At 40.8% G+C, this 20000-nt stretch overlaps 2 protein-coding genes and 1 pseudogene across 12 annotated transcripts in view; 1 reads left to right on the top strand and 2 right to left on the bottom strand.

Moving 5' to 3' along the window:
• LOC100909928 (uncharacterized) overlaps nucleotides 1-20000 on the top strand; it is a 127471-nt gene that overhangs the window by 46310 nt on the left and 61161 nt on the right. For 4 of the 10 annotated variants that reach the window (XR_015687075.1, XM_087659802.1, XM_087659800.1 and 1 more), the window contains 2 exons: nucleotides 4635-4845; nucleotides 5417-5506. Coding sequence is in view for 4 of the 10 variants with exons in the window: in XM_087659802.1 (XP_087515928.1) it covers nucleotides 4635-4845; nucleotides 5417-5506 (301 nt within the window). In the remaining 6 variants the exon portion in view is untranslated. Of the gene's footprint in view, nucleotides 1-4634; nucleotides 4846-5416; nucleotides 6581-7487; nucleotides 8820-20000 lie in introns of those variants that run through there. The other 6 variants (XR_015687064.1, XR_015687056.1, XM_087659799.1 and 3 more) reach the window with 3 other exon arrangements.
• Clec2g (C-type lectin domain family 2, member G) lies at nucleotides 956-10802 on the bottom strand. 2 transcript variants are annotated; one of them, NM_001048075.2, is made up of 5 exons: nucleotides 10677-10800; nucleotides 4911-5036; nucleotides 3818-3996; nucleotides 3147-3253; nucleotides 956-2191 (listed from the first exon to the last, which is right to left on the bottom strand). In NM_001048075.2, the coding sequence occupies exons 1-5, from the start codon at nucleotides 10741-10743 to the stop codon at nucleotides 2047-2049; spliced, it is 624 nt and encodes a 207-aa protein (NP_001041540.1). In that variant the 5' UTR covers nucleotides 10744-10800; the 3' UTR covers nucleotides 956-2046. The 2 variants fall into 2 exon arrangements, with proteins under 2 accessions (NP_001041540.1, XP_087514403.1); XM_087658277.1 differs by lacking the exon at nucleotides 956-2191 and adding an exon at nucleotides 2473-2758 and having other exon boundaries at nucleotides 10677-10802.
• On the bottom strand, nucleotides 12691-13496 carry Rhoxf5-ps1 (Rhox homeobox family member 5, pseudogene 1; annotated as a pseudogene).

Raw genomic sequence — 20000 nt, 5'->3', positions numbered from 1 at the left:
TGAATCTTAGGAATTAATATTAGTAAACCCATTTCTTCAAGCCTACTGTATACGATATTATTGGGCCAGCTAAGTTCATAAGCCTATCACATTTCTTTTGTGGATTAAGTTCGCACAATTTAATGGTATAAAACATTTATTTCTCTGAACCATCCCTGCCAACATATCCTACCTTTCTATTAGGATTATAGGAAGTAAAATACATTGCAAGTAAGAGTTTTATTGGGACTAAATGGGAGGGGCGCTGAGAAAGTAATTTTTCAGAATGAAATATGCTTTCATTAGTCTAATAAATAAAGCATGACTTTAAAATAAGGACAAGACATTATTCAAAATGTATGTGCGGTTGGGAGTAGTGGACCTGGATTCAGTTGCCAGCACCCATGTGGGAGCCACAACTGCTTGTAACTCCAGTTTCAGAGGATGGGGTACCCTTACACAGACACACATGCAGGCAAAGCATCAATGCATATTAGAAAATGTTCTTCATCTTTAGTAAAGAGAAGCAGAATAGCTAGTGTGTTGACACATACCTGTGAACCCCAGCTACTTAAGGAGGGTCATAGATATAGGCAAGAGTTAATAAGGATAGGGAAGATGAGAATCCATCTGTAGAATCCCATAATTTGGAGAAATATATTATAAATAAAATTTACAAAACTGTGGGGAATACCTGCTACTTTCACAAAGCCTGATCAAGAGTGCCAATAAAAAGCAAAACAAAAACAAATGAGAAACAGAGGGAGACAAGAAGGCTGGAAAGATGGGTGAGTAGTTAGGAGCACTTGTTCTTGCTCCATTTCCAGTGTCGACATGGCCACTTGTAGTGACTCTAGTTCCAGGGAGCTGATCCCTTCTGATCTCTGTCTGCTTCTCTTGTCTTGTCTTGTCTGCCCAGCACAGGTGGGGCACACATATGCATATTTACAAGCAATAAGCATAAACAAAGTCAGTATAAATGTATTTTCATTTTATTCTTTTAAATTTCCCTTCCCTCCTCCCTCCCCCATCTCCCTACCCTTTCTTCTCAGATTCCTGGAGGCTTCCCATGGATATCAACTCCCCCTTGACATATCAAGTTAGTATAGAGTCTTTAAAAAGAACAAGAGAGAGAAGAAAGGATAGAGAGATCAAGAGATGCTCTTTAGTCTGCTATTTCGTCCTTTTTGGGACTCATCAGTATGGGGTAGCTAACTCTGTAAGATTTTAAATATTTTTTAAAGACCCAATAATGTACACACTAGTGTAAAATTAAATATTAAATGCTTAGGGATTTAACTCACATTTGATGGAAATAAGTCCAATAAAATGGTAAAATTAAAAGGACATTTGTTTATAAAATGTATTATCCTTAGAGCAGAATAATTAAGTAATTATAATTATACTTAGAACAGTATAGTTGGAAACAGGAATATTGCAAACTAAGGTAAAGAAACATTTCGCCAATATGCCTCATGTTTTAAATTGCAGAGTATAAAGTGAACCTTAAATTTTCACACTTTTAAAATTCTTCTGCATGTTGGTTTGAATTTTGAAAAGCAGGTATAATGTGTTTCTCCAAATTATGGGCTGCTACAGATGGATTCTCATCTTCCCTTTCCTTGTTAAAGCATTCCCATGCTTTTAGTCTCCACTAGTGAGCCTGTGACCCTCCCATTTCAACCCTTGCAATCCTGGGATTACAGATACTTGTCACTATCCCAGTCACTCTGCTTTCATTGTTAAAGGCCACATGCACATTGCGGGACTCATTTTTGTGGCCTCATAAATTCAAAAGAAGGACTTGTCTGCACACAAAAAGCCTTCCTACCGCGAAAGTGGGGTTCACTAACATTAGTTGCGCTTTAGGCTTAATGTATGTGTGACCACATCTATTTTAAACTCATCTACGTTCTCGAAATTCCAGGTATTTGTAGCTCTCCAAGATGGTTTCCATTTGTGATGTTAAGAAATATTCTTCACCTGTTTTGGTAGCAGGGTGGGACCACAGGGGAAAGAGTAGCACCCATAGATAGCAGACTAAAAAGCATCTCTCTTGATCAAAAGCTACATAGGAGAAAAAGGAGTTTTGCATTGGAGGCTATAGCTGTTAAGTTTGCTACAGCTCCATCTTTTGTCTGCATAGACCCTGGCACTGCTGATCCCGATGTCGTTCAGGTAGGCATATCTTTCCACTCCCCGGATGGAAAGCCTGAAAAGAAACCAAAAACAGTAAGTCTGCAGAGTCCAGAAGTGCATTCGTTCCTACAATAAAATCTCACCGGTCTCCACTGCTTTCTGGTAATATGAATCAGAGTCCCTGAGGAAATCACCTGCACTAGCTTTACACCTACTGTCTTACAGTCTTAGGGTTTGAACACCACTCCTTTGTCATTTGTCTGTGGTGAATCCTGTGATGTGTTTACAAGGCATTGGACTGGGGCTTGCTGCCCCGTTCCCATGAACTGCAGCCATGAGTGACCTCACTGAGGGTGATTTTCCAATTCTGTTTTTATTCATTTTACACATGGGAACACGCACTTCTTAGTAAATTGCTCAAAGGTGCTTTAACGGTGGATGGGACTGGGCCTGTGATTCGAGGACTGTTTTGGGTGCTCTGTGATGACGAGACTTTAGAGGAGGTTCCGAATGTCCTTAGAATCTCTGCTTTCCTGAACAGGTGCAGCCATGCAAATAGTGGACATCAGAATCTCAGGCTTGCAGTTCTGCAGTGGCTTTCTGGGATTTCAGAGTCCCGGCTCCCCATCTGAGGCTCTGTCTACATCCCACACAGGACATTTATCAACAACAAAAAGGTTTAAGTTGGAGCCAGAGCAAACAATAACTACCCCCAGACATCATCAGTATGGTAAAGATTTTGAGTAAAACCTCACGAAGTAAAGGTTTTGAAAATAATGTCCAATAAACAGGAAAACCTCTAAAGGATTTAAGTCTGTGGGGATGTGCAATTTCCTGGGGATTGGCTATTGCATGCAAACACACTCTCTACCTCTGAGCCACACATCCAGCCCAATGGTTCATATATTTTTCTTCTTTCCCAGTACACTTGGCTTCACGTGACACTGACTTTCATCTCTCATGGCCACAGCACACACACACCTCACAACACATGAACACAGTAGAAGAAAAAACATTGTGAAACATACGAGTAGTTATACTGAGTGTTGTCTGTCCACTTCCAAGGGTGCTCTGAGGACTCTCTGTGCAGGCCGATCCAGTAATCAAAACTCCCTTTGTATCTGCTTAAGAAATTCTGTAATAAAACACAAAAAGCCGAGAATGCATGTGTCTCTGTTTCAGATGATCCTGGAATCTCTCCACAGCTTCCTCTAGAGATAACAGGAGGGAGGAACTGAGGGGCACAGATTTGGAGCTGTACTAGTCACCAGTGGTCAGTGGATCCACTTGACATCTGTAATTCTAAAGACCCTCATTGGAACTAAAGTACCCAATGTAACAACATGTTCCTGTGTGGCCAGGAGAGGTCTGGGTTGACCTTCCACTGCAGTTATTAACAGTTGTCTCCTGTGTACAACATGGGTCAGCTTAGAGGAAAACGCCCATGACCATGCGGTATCCAGTAAAATGGCAGATCTGACCTTCCAGCTGACTGTGAGCGCTGTGTGAGAGAGTGTTTCCTGGATGTCTCAGGGCTCCAGTCAGGAGTCAAGCATCAGCAAATGACACGCACTCACACGTGTCCCAGGTCTCCATGTGTGTGGGATGGGATCCTTCCTCATGCTTCAATGATAACCTCTATCTCAAGGCAGGACAATATTCAACAGAACAGACAAACCAATCCCTGCCCACTTCTTACCAGCTCCTCCTCGGTGTCAAATCGTGCTAGCTCGGCCTCTTGTGCCTTGCAGAAGGTCTGGCTGAATGTCCAGTTACTTGCATATTCAGAAAAATAAAAACATTTATTTCCAACTCCAATCCAGTTTCTCGGGCAAGCAGCGTAGGTATTTATGGTTGAGATCTGTGGTGTCATTTTTACTAAAATGCAGACAATACAAGGAGTCATAACAAGCATGTCTTCTCTCTTTATGGATTCTTCTCCTGAGCTCTGCTGTGAGGTATGAATTTGATTGTAACTTCCCTAAGAGATCTGTAGAAATCCTTTCCTGAGCATGATGGGCCTTTATCTAAAGGCCTCCCACCTTGGGCCTGTGTCCCTTTCTCTCTCAGGTGCTCACTGACAGTAGGGCCCCCAGGAAGTGCATTTCTACAATAGCCTCACTCCTGAGCTTTGGATGACTGTTTACTACAGTAGGGATGGCCACAGCAGCAGGCACTCTGTATGGACAACTATTGGCAGCCAGCCTACTAATTGGGATAACAGTGAGGACTTTTGGGTAGGTAGTATATACATTGTGGACACGTTGCAGTAAAAGATGATTCACATACTTAAGAGGACAGGGCAGGATTTTATTGAGCTATTCTGAACAGTGTGATACTAACATCCTATAAATTTATTACTTCAGGAACTTTCCATTTAATACTTTCAAAATACAGTTGACCCTGGAAATTAAACTCAAGGGTTATGGCAGGAGGCACTGTATCTTTCTGGCCATATTACTCTTCTCTGTCTTCATCTTTTGAGATTTTCTCTTGTCTTTCTCTGCCTTGGACAGTTCCCCCAGGTGTACCATGTCCCCTGCATCACTGTCTAGAGCCTGCTGGATGTCAGCTTCCCAGGGTGGCTGAGCCTGGCCTCCTGTGCACACCACAGCCTGTGCTGTTCCTTCACTACATCTTCCTGCTGGAACCTAAGTCCCCAGAGAACAGGAACTTCCAGGTGTTTTCTCTGGAGCCCTTCCCACAATGCCTGGCTCACAGTGCTCAGTGAGTATAACTGACAATGTGGATGTGGACAGAGGGACGCAGGATTTGGAGAGTGAGTCACTCACCTGACAAAGCAACAGAAAGAGCAACTACAGCTACACTGAGGACCATGATCACTCCATAGCAGCAGTAAAGCTTAGCAGGAGATTCGGGGGAGACGATTCTGAGACATTTCCCATGGAACATTTTACCTGAAAAACATAAATTTGAGAACATCAATCTCAAGAACCGTTTAAGAAAAAATAATTAGCTGTAGATTTTGCTCATATTCACCCACTGCAAACCCTTCACAGAAGGTTCTGGTCTATAAATGATGTCCACGGCTCGCATAAGACTAGAGGAAAAGAAAACATGGAGTCCTCCAATCATTGAACTAAGAGCCAATGAAGAAGCAAGAGACAGAAAAAGTAGAGGTCAGGTTGAAGGTAAACAGCAACCAAAGCTATCCATAGATTTTGTTCCATTAAAATAGAATGGTTAGGACTGAGGACAACAAAGGATGGGGTAGACAGGGATCAGCTGGAGGCTGCAAAGATGGCTGAAACATTAAAAACACTTGTTCCTTTTCTAGAGGACCTGAGTTGGGTTCCCAATCCCAGCTCCTAAAGCGGCAGCTCATGACCACCTGTGTAACTCCTGCTCCAGTCAATGGGACAAACAGGTTGGTGCACTTTTCTATTTCCAGTGCTAGGGAGACAGAAGCTGGAGAGTCAGGAATATATGGCTAGCCTTTGCTACATAGAAAGTCTGAACACAACCTGGACTATGTAATAATCAGTCTCAAAGGACCTATTCAGTAAATAGATTGATTAATAACAGCACACACATGTAATAGAACACACTGACATAACTAATGGGTGAAATGTGGGAGCGTTTTAACAAGCTTACCAAAATCACGTGAAAAAAATAATAGTAGTCCAAAATAACAAAAACACTTAGCAAGTTAGGAATTAAAGGAACACATTTGTGGATACTGGTCATTTTAATAAAATCAGAAAGGTAATTTTATTCATTTAAAATGTACTTGTATTTAATGCATATGGGTGATTTGCCTGCCTATGTGTCTGTGCACTCTATGCATGCCTGAGGTCTGAGGAGACCAGAGAGGATCCTGAGTCCCCTGGAGCTTCAGTTACAGTTGTGAGGGGCCAGGAGGACACTGGGAACCAAACCTAGGTCCTTAGAAAGAATAGCCAGTGCCTTTAGCCTTGTGCCATTTCTCCAGCACAAAGTAACTTTCAAACTGTGTGAAAGAAGAAGTCTAGCCAAACACTTCAGAAAAAGAGGCCAAATTTGCAAAAGTAATACCACCACACCAGAGTGACAAAAACAAAGACATAGGTATGGTTTTGGCAAAAGCATAGACACATAAATCAAATTATTAGTAATACTAATAATAAAACAACTTGAGAAACAAGTCCAACATGTGGACCTGACTTACAATCATCTCAGGCTGACCCTGGCCTCGCTGTACATACTGTACTCTGTCCCACTGATCTCCCACTTCCTCCTATAAAAGGCAACCCAAAATGAACACTAGGGCTATAGGCTCAGATAGGACTCACTATCTGAGGAAAAGTGAAAAGAAAAATCTCCTTGAACTTGCCTTGAATAAAAATTTCTCAAGCATAATACTGAGATCCTTATCCACATTAGCAAAAAGTGAAACATGCAGACTTTGCTTTAATTCAAAAAACAATACACACACACACACACACACACACACACACACACACACACAAAAAACAAAACCCCATTTTTCTGAGTTCTGCAAAGGGAATTTGCAATTTTTGCAAAATATAGATCAAACAGAAGTTGTATTTAGAGCATCCTGATAACTTGGAGAATTCAATTATTTAAAAAAAAAATAAAAAAAATTAAAAAAGAATAAGAATGGGCCAAATGGTTGAATATACACTGACTAACAAAGAACAGGCATTAACTATGTTCATTGTTACCGGGTTTGGAAAACGACAGGTGAAAACAGATCATTACTTTGTTCAAATGAGAATACACTTACCATATGCCCTGGTCCTCCTACCCACATATTCACACAAGAGAAAATGAAGATCTGTCTTCCCATCACTATGAGTATTGGCAGTGACTTTAGAGATTCTCATTGGTATGTACCCACTAATAAGTGGATATTAGCAAAAACAGTACTGAATACCCAGGATACAATCCATGGAACTCAAGAAGGTTAACAAGTTCAAGGGCCCAAGTGAGGACACCTTAATCCCACTTGGGGGTTGCGGGTGGAGGGGTGAGGAGAAGAAGGCAATCACAGGGGGCAGAGGGAAGGAAGGGCCTTGGTGGGAGAGGGGACAAGGAAGGGAAGAGGGGAACAAGATCAGCTATTGTGGTGGAAACAAGAGTGAAGCCCTGAGGGCCAGTAGAAAGAATGGAAACAGACAGCCTCAGGAGGTGGGGTGGGGTGGGGGGGTGGGGCTTCAAGAATGTACCAGAGACCTGGAAGGTGAGAGATGCTCAGGACTCAAAGGGAAGGACCTTTGATGTAATGCCCTACAGTGGGGAAGTGAACTTGTAGACTCCACCTTCAGTAGAAAGACAGGACATTGAGAGGAGGGATGGGGTTGCCATCCCACAGTCAAAAACTCTGACCCAGAGTTATTCCTGCCTAGGAGAACTGCAGGGACAAAAATGTAGAAGAGAGCAAGAGAAAGGAGGTCCAGTGACTGGCCCAAATTGGGATCCAGCTCCAGGGGAAGCTACAAAGCCCCACACTATTACAAATGCTATGGTGTGCTTACAGACAGGAGCCTAGCCCTCTGAAAGGCCAAACAAGCAACTGAAAGATGCAGATATTTACACCCAAGCAATGGACAGAAGTTGTTGACCCCTGTGGTTGAATTAGGGGCTGGAAGAAGCTGAGGAAGATGGTAACCCCATAGGAAGACCAGCAGTTTCACGTAATTTGTACCCCAAAATCTCTCAGACACTGAGCCACCAACCAGGAAGCATATACTAGCTGATATGAGGCCCCTGACACATATACAGCAGAAGACTGCTTGGTCTGGCTTCAGTGAGAGGAGATGCACCTAACCCTCCAGAGACTTGAGACCCCAGGGGGTGGGAGGTTTGGTGGGGTGGGAGTAGAGGGGTGGGGACACTCTCTTGAAGATGGGTTGGGGGCACAGGGGGATGTGGAGGAATGGGATGAGAAACAGCCAGAGGGCAGACAAGAATGGGGATGACTACAGGACTATAAAAGAAAAGAAAAAGATTAAGGAAGAATAATAATTTCTTTAATTAAAAATGTTTTTTTTTATTTACATCTTACTACAACCCAAACATTTGTCAATGTTGACAACGTTGACCACCATGACTGAGCACTGAGGCAGGGGCATTAAGAAGGAAAAATTGGATCACATACTTGCCCCTGATCATCTCTCCCTCTGTCCAAATGTTCCTCAGTCTTGGGCTATCAGCAAGCTCTAGAGTGAGCCCTAAAACCAGCTTTCCTCCAGCTTACTTTAAGAGCTTAAGAGTCTGTTCACATAGTCGTAATTTTTTTTTTGTTTTGTTTTTATCTGATAGCTCCAACTGTCACCAACTTATTTCTGCTTGAGCTAATCTAACCCACAAGTTTCCGTTGGCTGTTTTAAAACCTTCTGCAAAGTAAAAGCAGATGTTGTATTTTGAGTTGCTTTCAAGTTTCTGACTCCATAACAAGTCTTAGATCAACCGTGCTTGGAACATGATCTCTTTTAAACAAAGGACAACTGTTTGTATTTGACACACCACTGAAGCATGTGAAGGACTATCAGACTGCAGGGATCCATGTGAACAGCTTCTGGAAAAACAAACATCAGGTCAGAGGTGGCCATGGCTTGGGAACAGAGGAAGGAAATGCCTGGGGAAAATCTGCAATGATCCTCAGGGAAATTATAGGTCTACATTCCATTGTGATGGGGGCATCATTAAGTCTTCAAAACTCATACAAACAATATGAACTATACTTTTGAAAAAGGTCCCACTGACTTTAACCACTAGATGTGTTCATTTTCACATATCACTAAGACAAAGTAATTGTAAGTATTATATAATGCCCTGTAGATTTTCCATATAGAATTCTCAACTTTTATATTTTGAGTTGTTTGTTGCTGTGACTTTTCTTCACATTGTATTAAAGTGTGTCTCTGTAGTTTCAATTGTTAGTTCTGTACCAGCAGAGTGTTAAGTACTCACAGGATTTTTGTATTATCATTCTTATGACCCATCACCTGCTTTTCTCTTGGTAAATGCTTGTACTTTTTCCACACAAATACAGAGAGGTTAGGAATGTGCTACAGAGCAGAACCTGGATGTCTTCTAGAAGAGACTCTAAGCACTTAATCATCCAGGTTCCAACAGTACTCCACACCAGACATTTCTTATACGATATGAGGAGTAAAATTTATGGATTAGTCTCTGTGTTTACACCAGTATAATTCTGATACTCTTTTTCATTCTGATACATAAACGGGAACTTTGCCATCCATCTTCTCATGCTGTATACACAAGGATCTCCTTCGAAATTCAAATGCCTCATACAGCACAGTTTGAACATAACTTTTGTACCTGTATTTAAAAGCAACATTGGAAATGATGTCTCAAGATAACCAAAGAAATGAAACACAGCTGGTTTAATTAAACATTTTAGCTTAATTAAAAAAAAAAAAAACTGGCTCAATACCAAACAAGTTATGGTTTCAAAGGAGTGAAGTGGCAAAATGCCTGAAGCTAGTTACGCAACAGCTGCACTTTGGACTAGGGCTCCAGTTCCAACATGGAATGTTTCTGTTGGCTAAATATTTGAGTACTTCATTTCAATAAGTTAACCCTGTAGAGGCAGAGGGAACAGGAGTTTCAGGCCAGCTTGGGGTAAAGTATGAGACTTTGCCAAAGAATCATCATCATCATCATCATCATCATCATTATCATCAGTAGTAGTAGTCGTAGTAGTAATAATAATAATAATAATAATAATAATAATAATTTCAGTTAGACTTCTTGGTTTAAGTGATAAGCATTAACATTTGTTGTGAATTTTGTATTTTGATAAATATCAATCTTGTTTTCTCAAAATCCAGTACTCTTCCCAAAATGAAAAAGAACCTAAGGTGAAGTAAAGTAACAAGAGTGAGGGGAAAAGCAGGAGAAAGAAATGCATACATTGAAGCATAGACAGTTTGAAACACAAGAAACACAATTTTGATTCCTTTCTGAGGACTGAAGTAGAAAACCTCATTACATTCCTTTTCTGTAGCTTACCAAGAGTTCAAAATGGAAAGAATTTAGTCCTGGTGGTGGGTTCAGCCCCCCACACTCACCCTCACCCTCACCCCGTGCCTCCATCTCCTTACAATTCTTTTTTAATTACAATGGATCTGCAAAACATAAGCCCCAAGCTTCCCAGGCAACTCCTGTCACTATGCACATTGCAAAGCTGACAATAGACAGGGACAGTAGAGCTAGCATTTTCTAAAGCAATTTGGTGTAATCCACCAGACTGCCCTGGAAAGAGTGAACTAGCAAACTAAGCACAAAGAAAGCTGTGGCTACAGCTCTGGCTCTTATAAGGTCATTTCTGTTCATTTCTCTTGCCCTAGAACTATTTAAGTATTGTATGCTCCAATAGAATAACTAATGTAACAACTTTATAGCTAATCCTGTCTGTGTTCTCCTGCTCTGCAAACCCACTGTGACAGGCTCACAGATGACATCCTGTTCTTATTCTTTTGTTTAAGATTCAGCTCTTTTGCCTTCCTGTCCCTGGTAAAGCTCCTCTCTGCTCTTATAGTTTGGTTCAAATGCTGTTAAATACATACCCATTTCTCCCTCCTGCAGGCTGCCTGTGGTATTGAGCATAGGTTGGGAAGCCTTTTTGGCACTCATCTCAGAGCTGAGAAGCTGGGTTCTGCTACAGGAGGGTTGAAACTGGAAAGCTGAGAGGCAAATGTGGGAAGTGCCAGTAGTACTTAACAGTGTTTAACAAGATGGGAGGAGCTCACAGAGATTGGTTCAAAGTGAAATGAAACTAACAGTAAAGGCAGAAGCCTTAGAGCAAGTCCAGTTTTACTGTCTTTCAGAAAATCTCCTTGAAAACGAAAGACGACCACAAAAAGAAAATATTACCAACCCTTTCCTGCCCCAAATACCACACATCAGACTGATTTTCTGGGTAGGTGAGCCCCATGTTGTAACAGCTCTGAGTTTTGAGGGCATTACTTACTGAGACACCCAGGGTAAGGTTAGAGGAGTCTGTGCTTCAAGAAGCCCAGATACAGAACCTCTAGGAGTCAGAAAAGAGAAACCTGGGGCACACAGTCAGTGCCAAACACACGTTTTGCTTTTCAGGGAATACGATCCTTTGTTCTGGAGTCAGACCGTGCCTCAGTGGATTCAGACTGTCTCATATTACATGTTTATATATAGAGAAAAAAATTTGCTAGTGGTGTGGAGACAGAAAGATAATGCTCACTGCCACCTTTATCAGCACAAGGAATGGCTCTAGACCAGTATTTCTCAACCTTGCTAATGCTGTAACATTTTAATACAGTTATGCATGTTGTGGTGACTCTCAGCTATAAAATTATTTTGTAACTTCATAACTGTAATTCTGGTACTACTATGAATCATAATGTAAATATTTGATATGCAGGATATCTCATTTGAGACCCCTGTGATAGGGTCATTTGACCGCACTCCCAAAGGGGTTGCAACTCACAGGTATAGAAACAGTGCTCTAGATTTTGACTATCTATGTACGTGGGTGTGACAGTCTGTGGAACCATGCAGGTGCCTGAAGAGGCCAGAAGAGGGTGTCAGATTGCTAAGAGCTGAATTCACAGGCTAGAAGAATTTGTATTTAGAATGTAGGTATCCCAAAAATGTAGCAACAGAACATCATCATCCTGATGCAAAATAAGTTTAGCATTATTTTTACCATTTAGGAACACATGTCGAGGAAATTTGTAAATATCTCAGATAATTTAAAAATATTTACGATAAAATATTTAGGTGATGGTATAATAGCACATGGCTCTGATCCCAGCACTAGGGAGAGCTCTGTGAGTTGGAATCTAGCCTGGTCTACATAGGGAGCTCCAAGCCCACCAAGGCTAAGTTTAAAAAATAAAATATTTAATATATTAATTACATAAAATAATATCTAATTAACATAGTAATATTAGATATAATATGTATATTATTAAAATGTGAGTTAGTAGAAACGTAGTCAGAGGGGTTTTGAATTCAGTTACTTGGGGTACTCAACTATCAATGTAATTGGAGATATGTCACACAGAGTTTCTGATGTCCAAGTGGTGATTTTCTCAGAGATCAACAAGTTTGAGGTAAGGATCTGAGAAATTTATCTTGTCAGGTCTTCTAGCACAAGAGGTAAGTCAGAAGCAACCTGACACCACCTTTTTCATCCACCCTGAAGGTGTTCTTTGATCAGGTCTTTTTGAACTAATGAAATTGCCTGGTTTTAGACCTCTTAACCTCTAGGAACCCATTATGGGCAAGCCTCTGTAAACAACTGGATGTTTTAGCCATCGTTCTTGTCTTTTTAGTTGTGAACCTAGCCTTGCATGGCTGAGCCATCTATTTAGCCCTTAGTTCATGACAAAGAACTTTACCATGAACAGTGTTTCCCTTTAGCAGAGATGGCTCATACAGTCCTTCCCCCATATTCCTATATTACATTGTGGTGAATGAGAATGGCCCCATAGGCTCATATCTCCTCCTCCTCCTTCCTCTTCCTCCTCCTCCTTCCTCTTCCTCCTCCTTCCTCTTCCTCCTCCTTCCTCTTCCTCCTCCTCCTTCCTCTTCCTCTTCTCCTCCTCCTCCTTCTTCTTTTCTGAGAATCTTCTTTATTGCTGACAGAATTGTTGAGAAGCAAGAGTTGTCATGGCTGGCATATGTGGTCAAAATCTTGGTGTTGCAAAAGGACCTCTTGCTCCCCATCTTGCTCCAAGACAAGTAGGGCACTCAAATGTTGTTCTGAAATGTTCAGGAATACGTGTTCTCCTATTTCTTCTGCGTGTGGCCCTCCTAATCTCAAACCAGTTATGTACTCTGGACATGCTGGCATTCATCATTCTATCAAGATCCTCCCTTGTTGGGGCATCGAAGGAATCACTGCATTGCAAAATGGTTTCCAATTCCTCCAGCTGCCACTTGGTGAACCTAGGGCGGTGGAGGAGCATCTGCTTATGCTGAGGCTTTTACACTCTTCTGACTATCAGTGTCCTCGGCAACTGGCTCATTTTGCTCCTGCTCCATGCCACTAGCCCTGATGCCACTGTCCTTGTCCCCATTACCCATAGAACCTGGAGTATCAGGACCAAAGTGGCCTTCTCCTCCATTTAATTGTTCTCCATCACCTTCTGTTCCCACTGCTTCCACTCCAGGCTGGCCCTGTGCACCTTTCTCATCTCTCCCCTCTCAAGCTGAAAGAAAGCCTCTGCTTTCACATCATGTTGTACTTCTTAGTCTTCCTAGACTCCTAGGCAGAATAACTGGGTGATATTGTGGATGGAGCCTTGACCCTCCATACCTGGATGATTCTTTTTATGTTTCCTCTTGTCCAGCTAGGAATACAGGAAGTGATCTTGAAGAATGGCTATTTGGCTTTTCTCTCTTTGAAGCATGGAAAACACTGCCTCTTCTCCCTGCCAAGCTCATATATTCACAATGCATGGCACTCAGTTGTTGGAGCTGTTTAGGAAGAATTAGGAGATATGGCCTTGTTAGACAAGGTGTGATCTTGTTGAAGGAAGTGGGGTTGGGACTTTGAAAAGCTCACTCCATCCCCAGTTGTGATTAATTTGGAGGTTTATTTTAATTTTGGTAAATATTCATCATAGAGCCTCCAAATTTGGTGATTCTGCTAATATACAATGATGCTAGTGTTTGTTATACAGAGCATTAAAGAGAGACTATGGAGATACAGGTAGAAAAGAAAGCATCTACAGCTCTAGATGGATCCCCTAATTAATCTCAGGACCAACAATTCCATTCCTTAGTGTAAAAAGTAAGTAAACAAGTCCATGTGAGAGTTCTTATTGCATTATAACTCATGATAAGTAAATCAAAATGATACAGCACACTTCAGTTTGTGATAGAGTGTAATCGAGAACTAAGCATGTGCAACACATGAGTAACAAGAAAATGTAGTGCATTTTGGAAAGGGTAATATATTCATTACCATGGAATGCTCTGTTATATTCCTATAATAGAACAGACAAAGGCAATACACAACATCCAGCAGCTAAGCAGTGATAGCACAGTTGTACTTTGGGTGAAGGCAGGTGTTGCTGTAAATTAATAAAATCGCTTCTTTTAATCCCCACTAGAGTCAACACTGTAGGGCCACATGGCATCTATTAGATATTTATATCTTAGCAGCAAAGCTTCTCACCCACTTAGCTCCAACCCATATTACATTGCGGATGGCTAATCTCTGAGCCTGGCAACAATCTCTCTACCCATCTAGTTCCCAAGGCAGATCGCCACCATGCCAGACATACACATCCCAATTCCATGGTGGCCCAGTGTGTCCAGCCACCACATACTCTCTTGAACTCAATTAAATCACCACATGAAGGAATACATAACACAATAACATCTGATCCAATTGATAAGATATAATTTGCTCACCTAGACATACAAAATCCTGTACATTCCATCTCTTAAGAATATTCATAACAAACTATAAATGTGTAGAGAGGAATTTTAATATCCACTTCCATGTTCTCTTGGCTGCTCCTCTCTCCCAGTCTCCTCCTCCTCCTTTAAAACTTTTTTCTCCCACCCATCATTTCTTCTTGTCCAATGACGGGCCTTGTTCTATCCTGTACCTGCCTTCGTCTGCATAAGGCCATCATCCCACAGGCAGGACTGGAGCAATGGCTCATTGGTTAAGAGCACTTGCTGATCTTGAAGAAGACCAGGGTGCAATTCTCAGAGCACTCACTGCTCACACCATCTGTATAATTCTGATTATGGAGGCTTAGATACCTTCTTCTGGCCTCTCCTGCACTTAAGTGGTTCTCAGACATACATGCAAGCAGAGCTCCTATACCCTCTTGACCTGAGACAAAGGCCTGCCAGCTCAAAACAAAGGTCTTTTTCTTCCTCCCAAATCCTCTTGCCACTAGCTCTCTCTTTCAACTTCCAGATCACTGTATCCTTTACTTTAAATAAACATTCTAAACTGCTGGAACAAGGTCAGGAGCCATGCTGGCGCCATTTGGAGACTGATTTTATGTTTGTTTCTGGTTTACTTTGTGTTTCGTTTCTCTTTCAGAGCACTCTGATTGAGAAACGAAACCTAAGCTGACCTTACTAAGGAGACAGGAATTTTCAACCCTTCCCAAAACAGATGCTTCTAATTCCAGATCCCTCAACTAGAGACTAATAGACCTCTTCCTGCCTCAGAGTGGAGACTGATTCAGTGACAAGGACCTCTGGCTCTGGCCTGCAGCAGATCTGGGAAGCAGAGAACCCAGGAAAGACTTCTGGCCTGGGTTGGGGAGATATTTCACCAGCAGGACAGGGACATTTAGGCAGTGAGACTATATTGTGTGACAAAGTAAAGGTGTCATTGTGGGACGCGATTATGCAGCCATTTGTCCAGACCCACAGAACACACACTGTGGACATGAATGGCTCGGCTAAATAGAAAGTCAGTATTTTTTTCTAGGCTGGTCATCTGTGCTTCCCACTGTTGGATGTCAACTATAGGGACAGGGAGAAGTCGAAGAAAAGCAAGCAAAGTTACAGGACTTTCCACTCAACGTTCTGTGACATTGGAAGTACTCTTCAAGTCTACTTTTCAAAAGGCAGGAAGACAGAGAGTTCTGTGTGATATTGTAGTCACTGTAATATGTCTTCAGGCAGATTTGAGGTTTATTCTTAAGCTGAAGTTTCCCCTTAAAGGGCCTTTTCTACCACTGTAACAATTTCAAAAGCAACCCAGTGCAGCAGTTTCTCCTTGACTCTTGGAAGCTATAGGAGAGCAGTAGTGTTGAGAGTCAACTTTATTCAGAAAAAAACAAACAAACAAAACAACAGATTTTACTGTACTATAAATAATAATATCCAAGAGTCACATTCACCTATTTGAAACATTGGAGAGTTATACATTTGGCCCATTAAAAAATTGCTTTATTACTTGAGAGAGGCATATCTGGCCATGGCATATGTGTAGGAGTCACGTTTTCACAGGAATCTGTCCTCTACTGATGATCCATTAGGTTCCTGGGATACAGGTCAGATGGTTAGGCTTATTTGGCAAGAACTTTTAAGCCCTGAATCATCTCCCTGGTACATCTCCTTAAAAAAATAAAATCATATCTTACTTATTATTTTGTCTTGGTTGTAGTTTTCAAAGAAAGCTGCTAACACTTTAACTTACGCAAATATCAGAGTATGTCTTTATAACATATTAGTAATTTTTCAACTTCTGAGTAGAAACTACTTTTTCAAAACTAGGACATCCTAAAAGAGCAGTTAGAATTCTCATGAGTTCTGGTCCTGGGAGCCAAACTGTGTAGTTCATAACTGACTATAAGTCCAGTTAAGGAGGATGTGGTGCCTCTGTTTTCTGTGGGCCCCAACATACTCATATACATAACTCTCTCAGAAAGAAAAAGAGGGAAAGAGAGGGATGGAAGAAGGAAGGAAGGAAGGAAGGAAGGAAGGAAGGAAGGAAGGAAGGAAGGAAGGAAGGAAATATAGAGCTCCTATTTTTTGGATATTAGCTCTCTGTTGGATGTAGGATTGGTAAAGATCTTTTCCCAATCTGTTGGTTGCCATTTTGTGCTAATGACAGTGTCCTTTGCCTTACAGAAACTTTTCCGTTTCATGAGATCCCATTTGGTGATTCTTGATCTTAGAGCATAAGCCATTGGTGATCTGTTCAGGAAAATTTCACCAGTGCCTATGTGTTCCAGGCTCTTCCCCACTTTTTCTTCTATTAGTTTGTGTGTACCTGGTTTTATGTGGAGGTCCTTGCCACTTGGACTTAAGCTTTATACAGGGTGATAAGCATGGATCAATTTGCATTCTTCTACATGTTGACCTCTAGTTGAACCAGCACCATTTGTTGAAAATGCTATCTGTTTTTCACTGGATGGTTTTAGCTCTTTTGTCAAAGATCAAATGACCATAGGTGTGTGGGTTCATTTCTGGCTTTTCAACTCTATTCCATTGATCTACCTGCCTCTCTCTATACCAATATTATACAGTTCCTTTTATAACTATTGCTCTGTAATACTGCTTGAGGTCAGGGATGGTGATTCCTCCAGAAGTTCTTTTATTGTTGAGGATAATTTTCACTATCCTGGGTATTTTGTTATTCCAAATGGACTTGCAAATTGTTCTTTCTAACTCTATGAAGTGAAAGACCCCCGAAGCAGGGAGACCCTCACTCAAGTCTCGGGATGATGTGACCCCCCAAGAACTCACAAGAGACTGTCCTTGCTATAATCAGATTAGGTTTATTGATAGGAACCAATGCTCTAGGGTCAAGAATCATATCCCATGCAGGGGTAGAGGACTTCGACCCTGAGTAGCTGGGAGAGGGGGTATTTAAAGGAAGAAACCACAACCCAAGGGAGTAGGGATGGCGTCATTGGAAAATGTCGAGAATACCAGTGAAAAATCACAAGGAGAGGCTTCCTGTTTCTAAAGATTGTTTTCAAGATTGTAATCTAACTTTATGGTCAGCTAGTTCCTGGGAGAAGCTTCCTGTTTCTCAAGATTGTTCTTTAAGATTTTAATCTAACTTTATGGTCAGCTATTTCCTGGGACAGAGTCGCTGGACCACCTGGTGTAATTACTCATTCTGTAGTCAGCTAGTTCCTAGAACATGTAGTTCTAGGGCCTGACCAGTTTCTTTCTTCTGCTCTAAACTTTTGTCTGGGGGGGGGGGCAACCTTAAAACTTCTACCTTTCATTACAACTAGGTTGGAATTTTGGTGGGGATTGCATTGAATATGTAGACTTCCTTTAGCAAAATGGCCATTTTTACTATATTAATCCCGCCAATCCATAAGCATGGGAGATCTTTCCATCTTCAGAGATCTTTTTCAATTCTTTCTTCAGAGACTTGAAGTTCTTGTCATACAGATCTTTCACTTCCTTGAGTAAAGTCACACCGAGGTATTTTATGTTATTTGGGACTATTGTGAAGGGTGTTATTTCCCTAATTTCTTTCTTAAACTGTTTATCCTTTAGTGGAGGAAGGATACTGATTTGTTTGAGTTAATTTTATACCCAGCTACTTTGCTGAAGTTGTTTATCAGGCTTAGTAGTTCTCTGATGGAACTTTTGGGGTCCCATAGATTTACTATCATATCATCTGCAAATCATGATATTTTTGACATCTTCCTTTCCAATTTGTATCCCGTTGACGTCCTTTTCTTGTCTGATTGCTCTGGGTAGGACTTTGAGTACTATATTGAGTAAGTAGGGAGAGAATGGGCAGCCTTATCTAGCCCCTGATTTTAGTGGAATTACTTCAAGTTTCTATCCATTTAGTTTGACGTTAGCTATTGGTTTGCTGTATATTGTTTTTACTATGTTTAAGTATTGGCCTGGAATTCCTGATCTTTCCTAGACTTTTAACATGAAGAGGTGTTGAATTTTGTCAGTGCTTTCTCAGCATCTAATGAGATGATCATGTGGTTTTTTAATCTTCGAGTTTGTTTCTATAGTTGATTAGGTTGATGAATTTCCATATATTGAACCATCCCTGCATCCCTGGGGTGAAGCCTACTTGATCAAGATGGATGATCATTTTGCTGGGTTCTTGGATTTGGTTTCGGAGAGTTTTACTTAGTATTTTTGCATCGATATTCATAAAGAAATTTGGTCTGAAGTTCTCTTTCTTTGTTGGGTCTTTGTGTGGTTTAGGTATAAGCATAATTGTGGCTTCATAGAAGGAATTGGGTAGCTCTCCTTATGTTTCTATTTTGTGGAATAGATTGGACAGTATTGGTATGAGGTCTTCTATGAAGTTCTGATAGAATTCTGCACTAAACCCATCTGGTCCTGGCTTATTTTGGTTGGGACTCTTGTAAAAACTGCTTTTATTTCTTTAGGAGTTATGGGATTGTTTAGATGGTTTGTCTGATCCTGATTTAACTTTGGTAGCTGGTATCTGTCTAGAAAATTGTCCATTTCATCCAGATTTTTGAGTTTAATTGAATATAGGTTTTTGTAGTAAGATCTGATTATTTCTGAATTTTCTACATTTCTGTTGTTATGTCTCCCTTTCCATTTCTGATTTTGTTAAATTGGATACTCTTTCTGTACTCTCTGGTTAGTCTAGTTAAGGGTTTTTCTATCTTGTTGATTTTCTAAAAAAACCAGTTCCCAGTTTTGTTGATTCTTTGTGTAGTTCTTTTGTTCCTATTTGGTTGATTTCAGCCCTGAGTTTGATTATTTCTGCCTTCTACTCTTCTTGGGTGTATTTGCTTCTTTTTATTCTATAGCTTTTAGGTGTGCTGTCAAGCTGCTAATGTATGCCATCTCCTGTTTCTTTTTTTGGAGTTACTCACAACTCTGAGTTTTCCTCTTAGCACTGCTATCATCATGTCCCATAAGTTTGGGTACCTTCATTTTCATTCTAAAAAAGTCTTTAATTTCTTTCTTTAGTTCTTCCTTGACCAAGTTATCATTGAGTACAATGTTGTTCAGCTTCTGTGTATATGTGAGTATTCTGATGTTTTTATTGTTATTGAAGAACAGCTTCGTGGTAATCTGAAAGGATGCATGGGATTATTTCAACTATCTTAGATATGTTGAGGGCTGTTTTGTAACCGATTATATGATCAATTCTGGAGAAGGTTCCATGACATGCTGAGAAGAAAATACATTCTTTTGTTTTAGGATGAAATGTTCTATAAATATCTGTTAAATCCATTTGGTTCATAACGTCTGTTAGTTTCTATGTCATTATTTATTTTCTGTTTCCATGGTCTGCCCATTGATGATAGTGGAGTCTTGAAATCTCCCATTATTATTGTGTGAGGTGCAATTTGTGCTATGAGCTTTAGTAAAGTTTGTTTTTATGTATGTAGGTGCCCTTCATTTGCAGCATAGATAGTCAGGATTGAAGAGTTCATCTTGGTGGATTT

Source organism: Rattus norvegicus, chromosome 4 (assembly GCF_021556685.1).
Source record: "Rattus norvegicus strain SHRSP/BbbUtx chromosome 4, alternate assembly SHRSP_T2T, whole genome shotgun sequence".
NCBI classification, from domain to species: domain Eukaryota; kingdom Metazoa; phylum Chordata; class Mammalia; order Rodentia; family Muridae; genus Rattus; species Rattus norvegicus.
The sequence above is the reverse complement of the archived record's forward strand: the minus strand, read 5'-3'. Positions and strand labels throughout refer to the sequence as shown.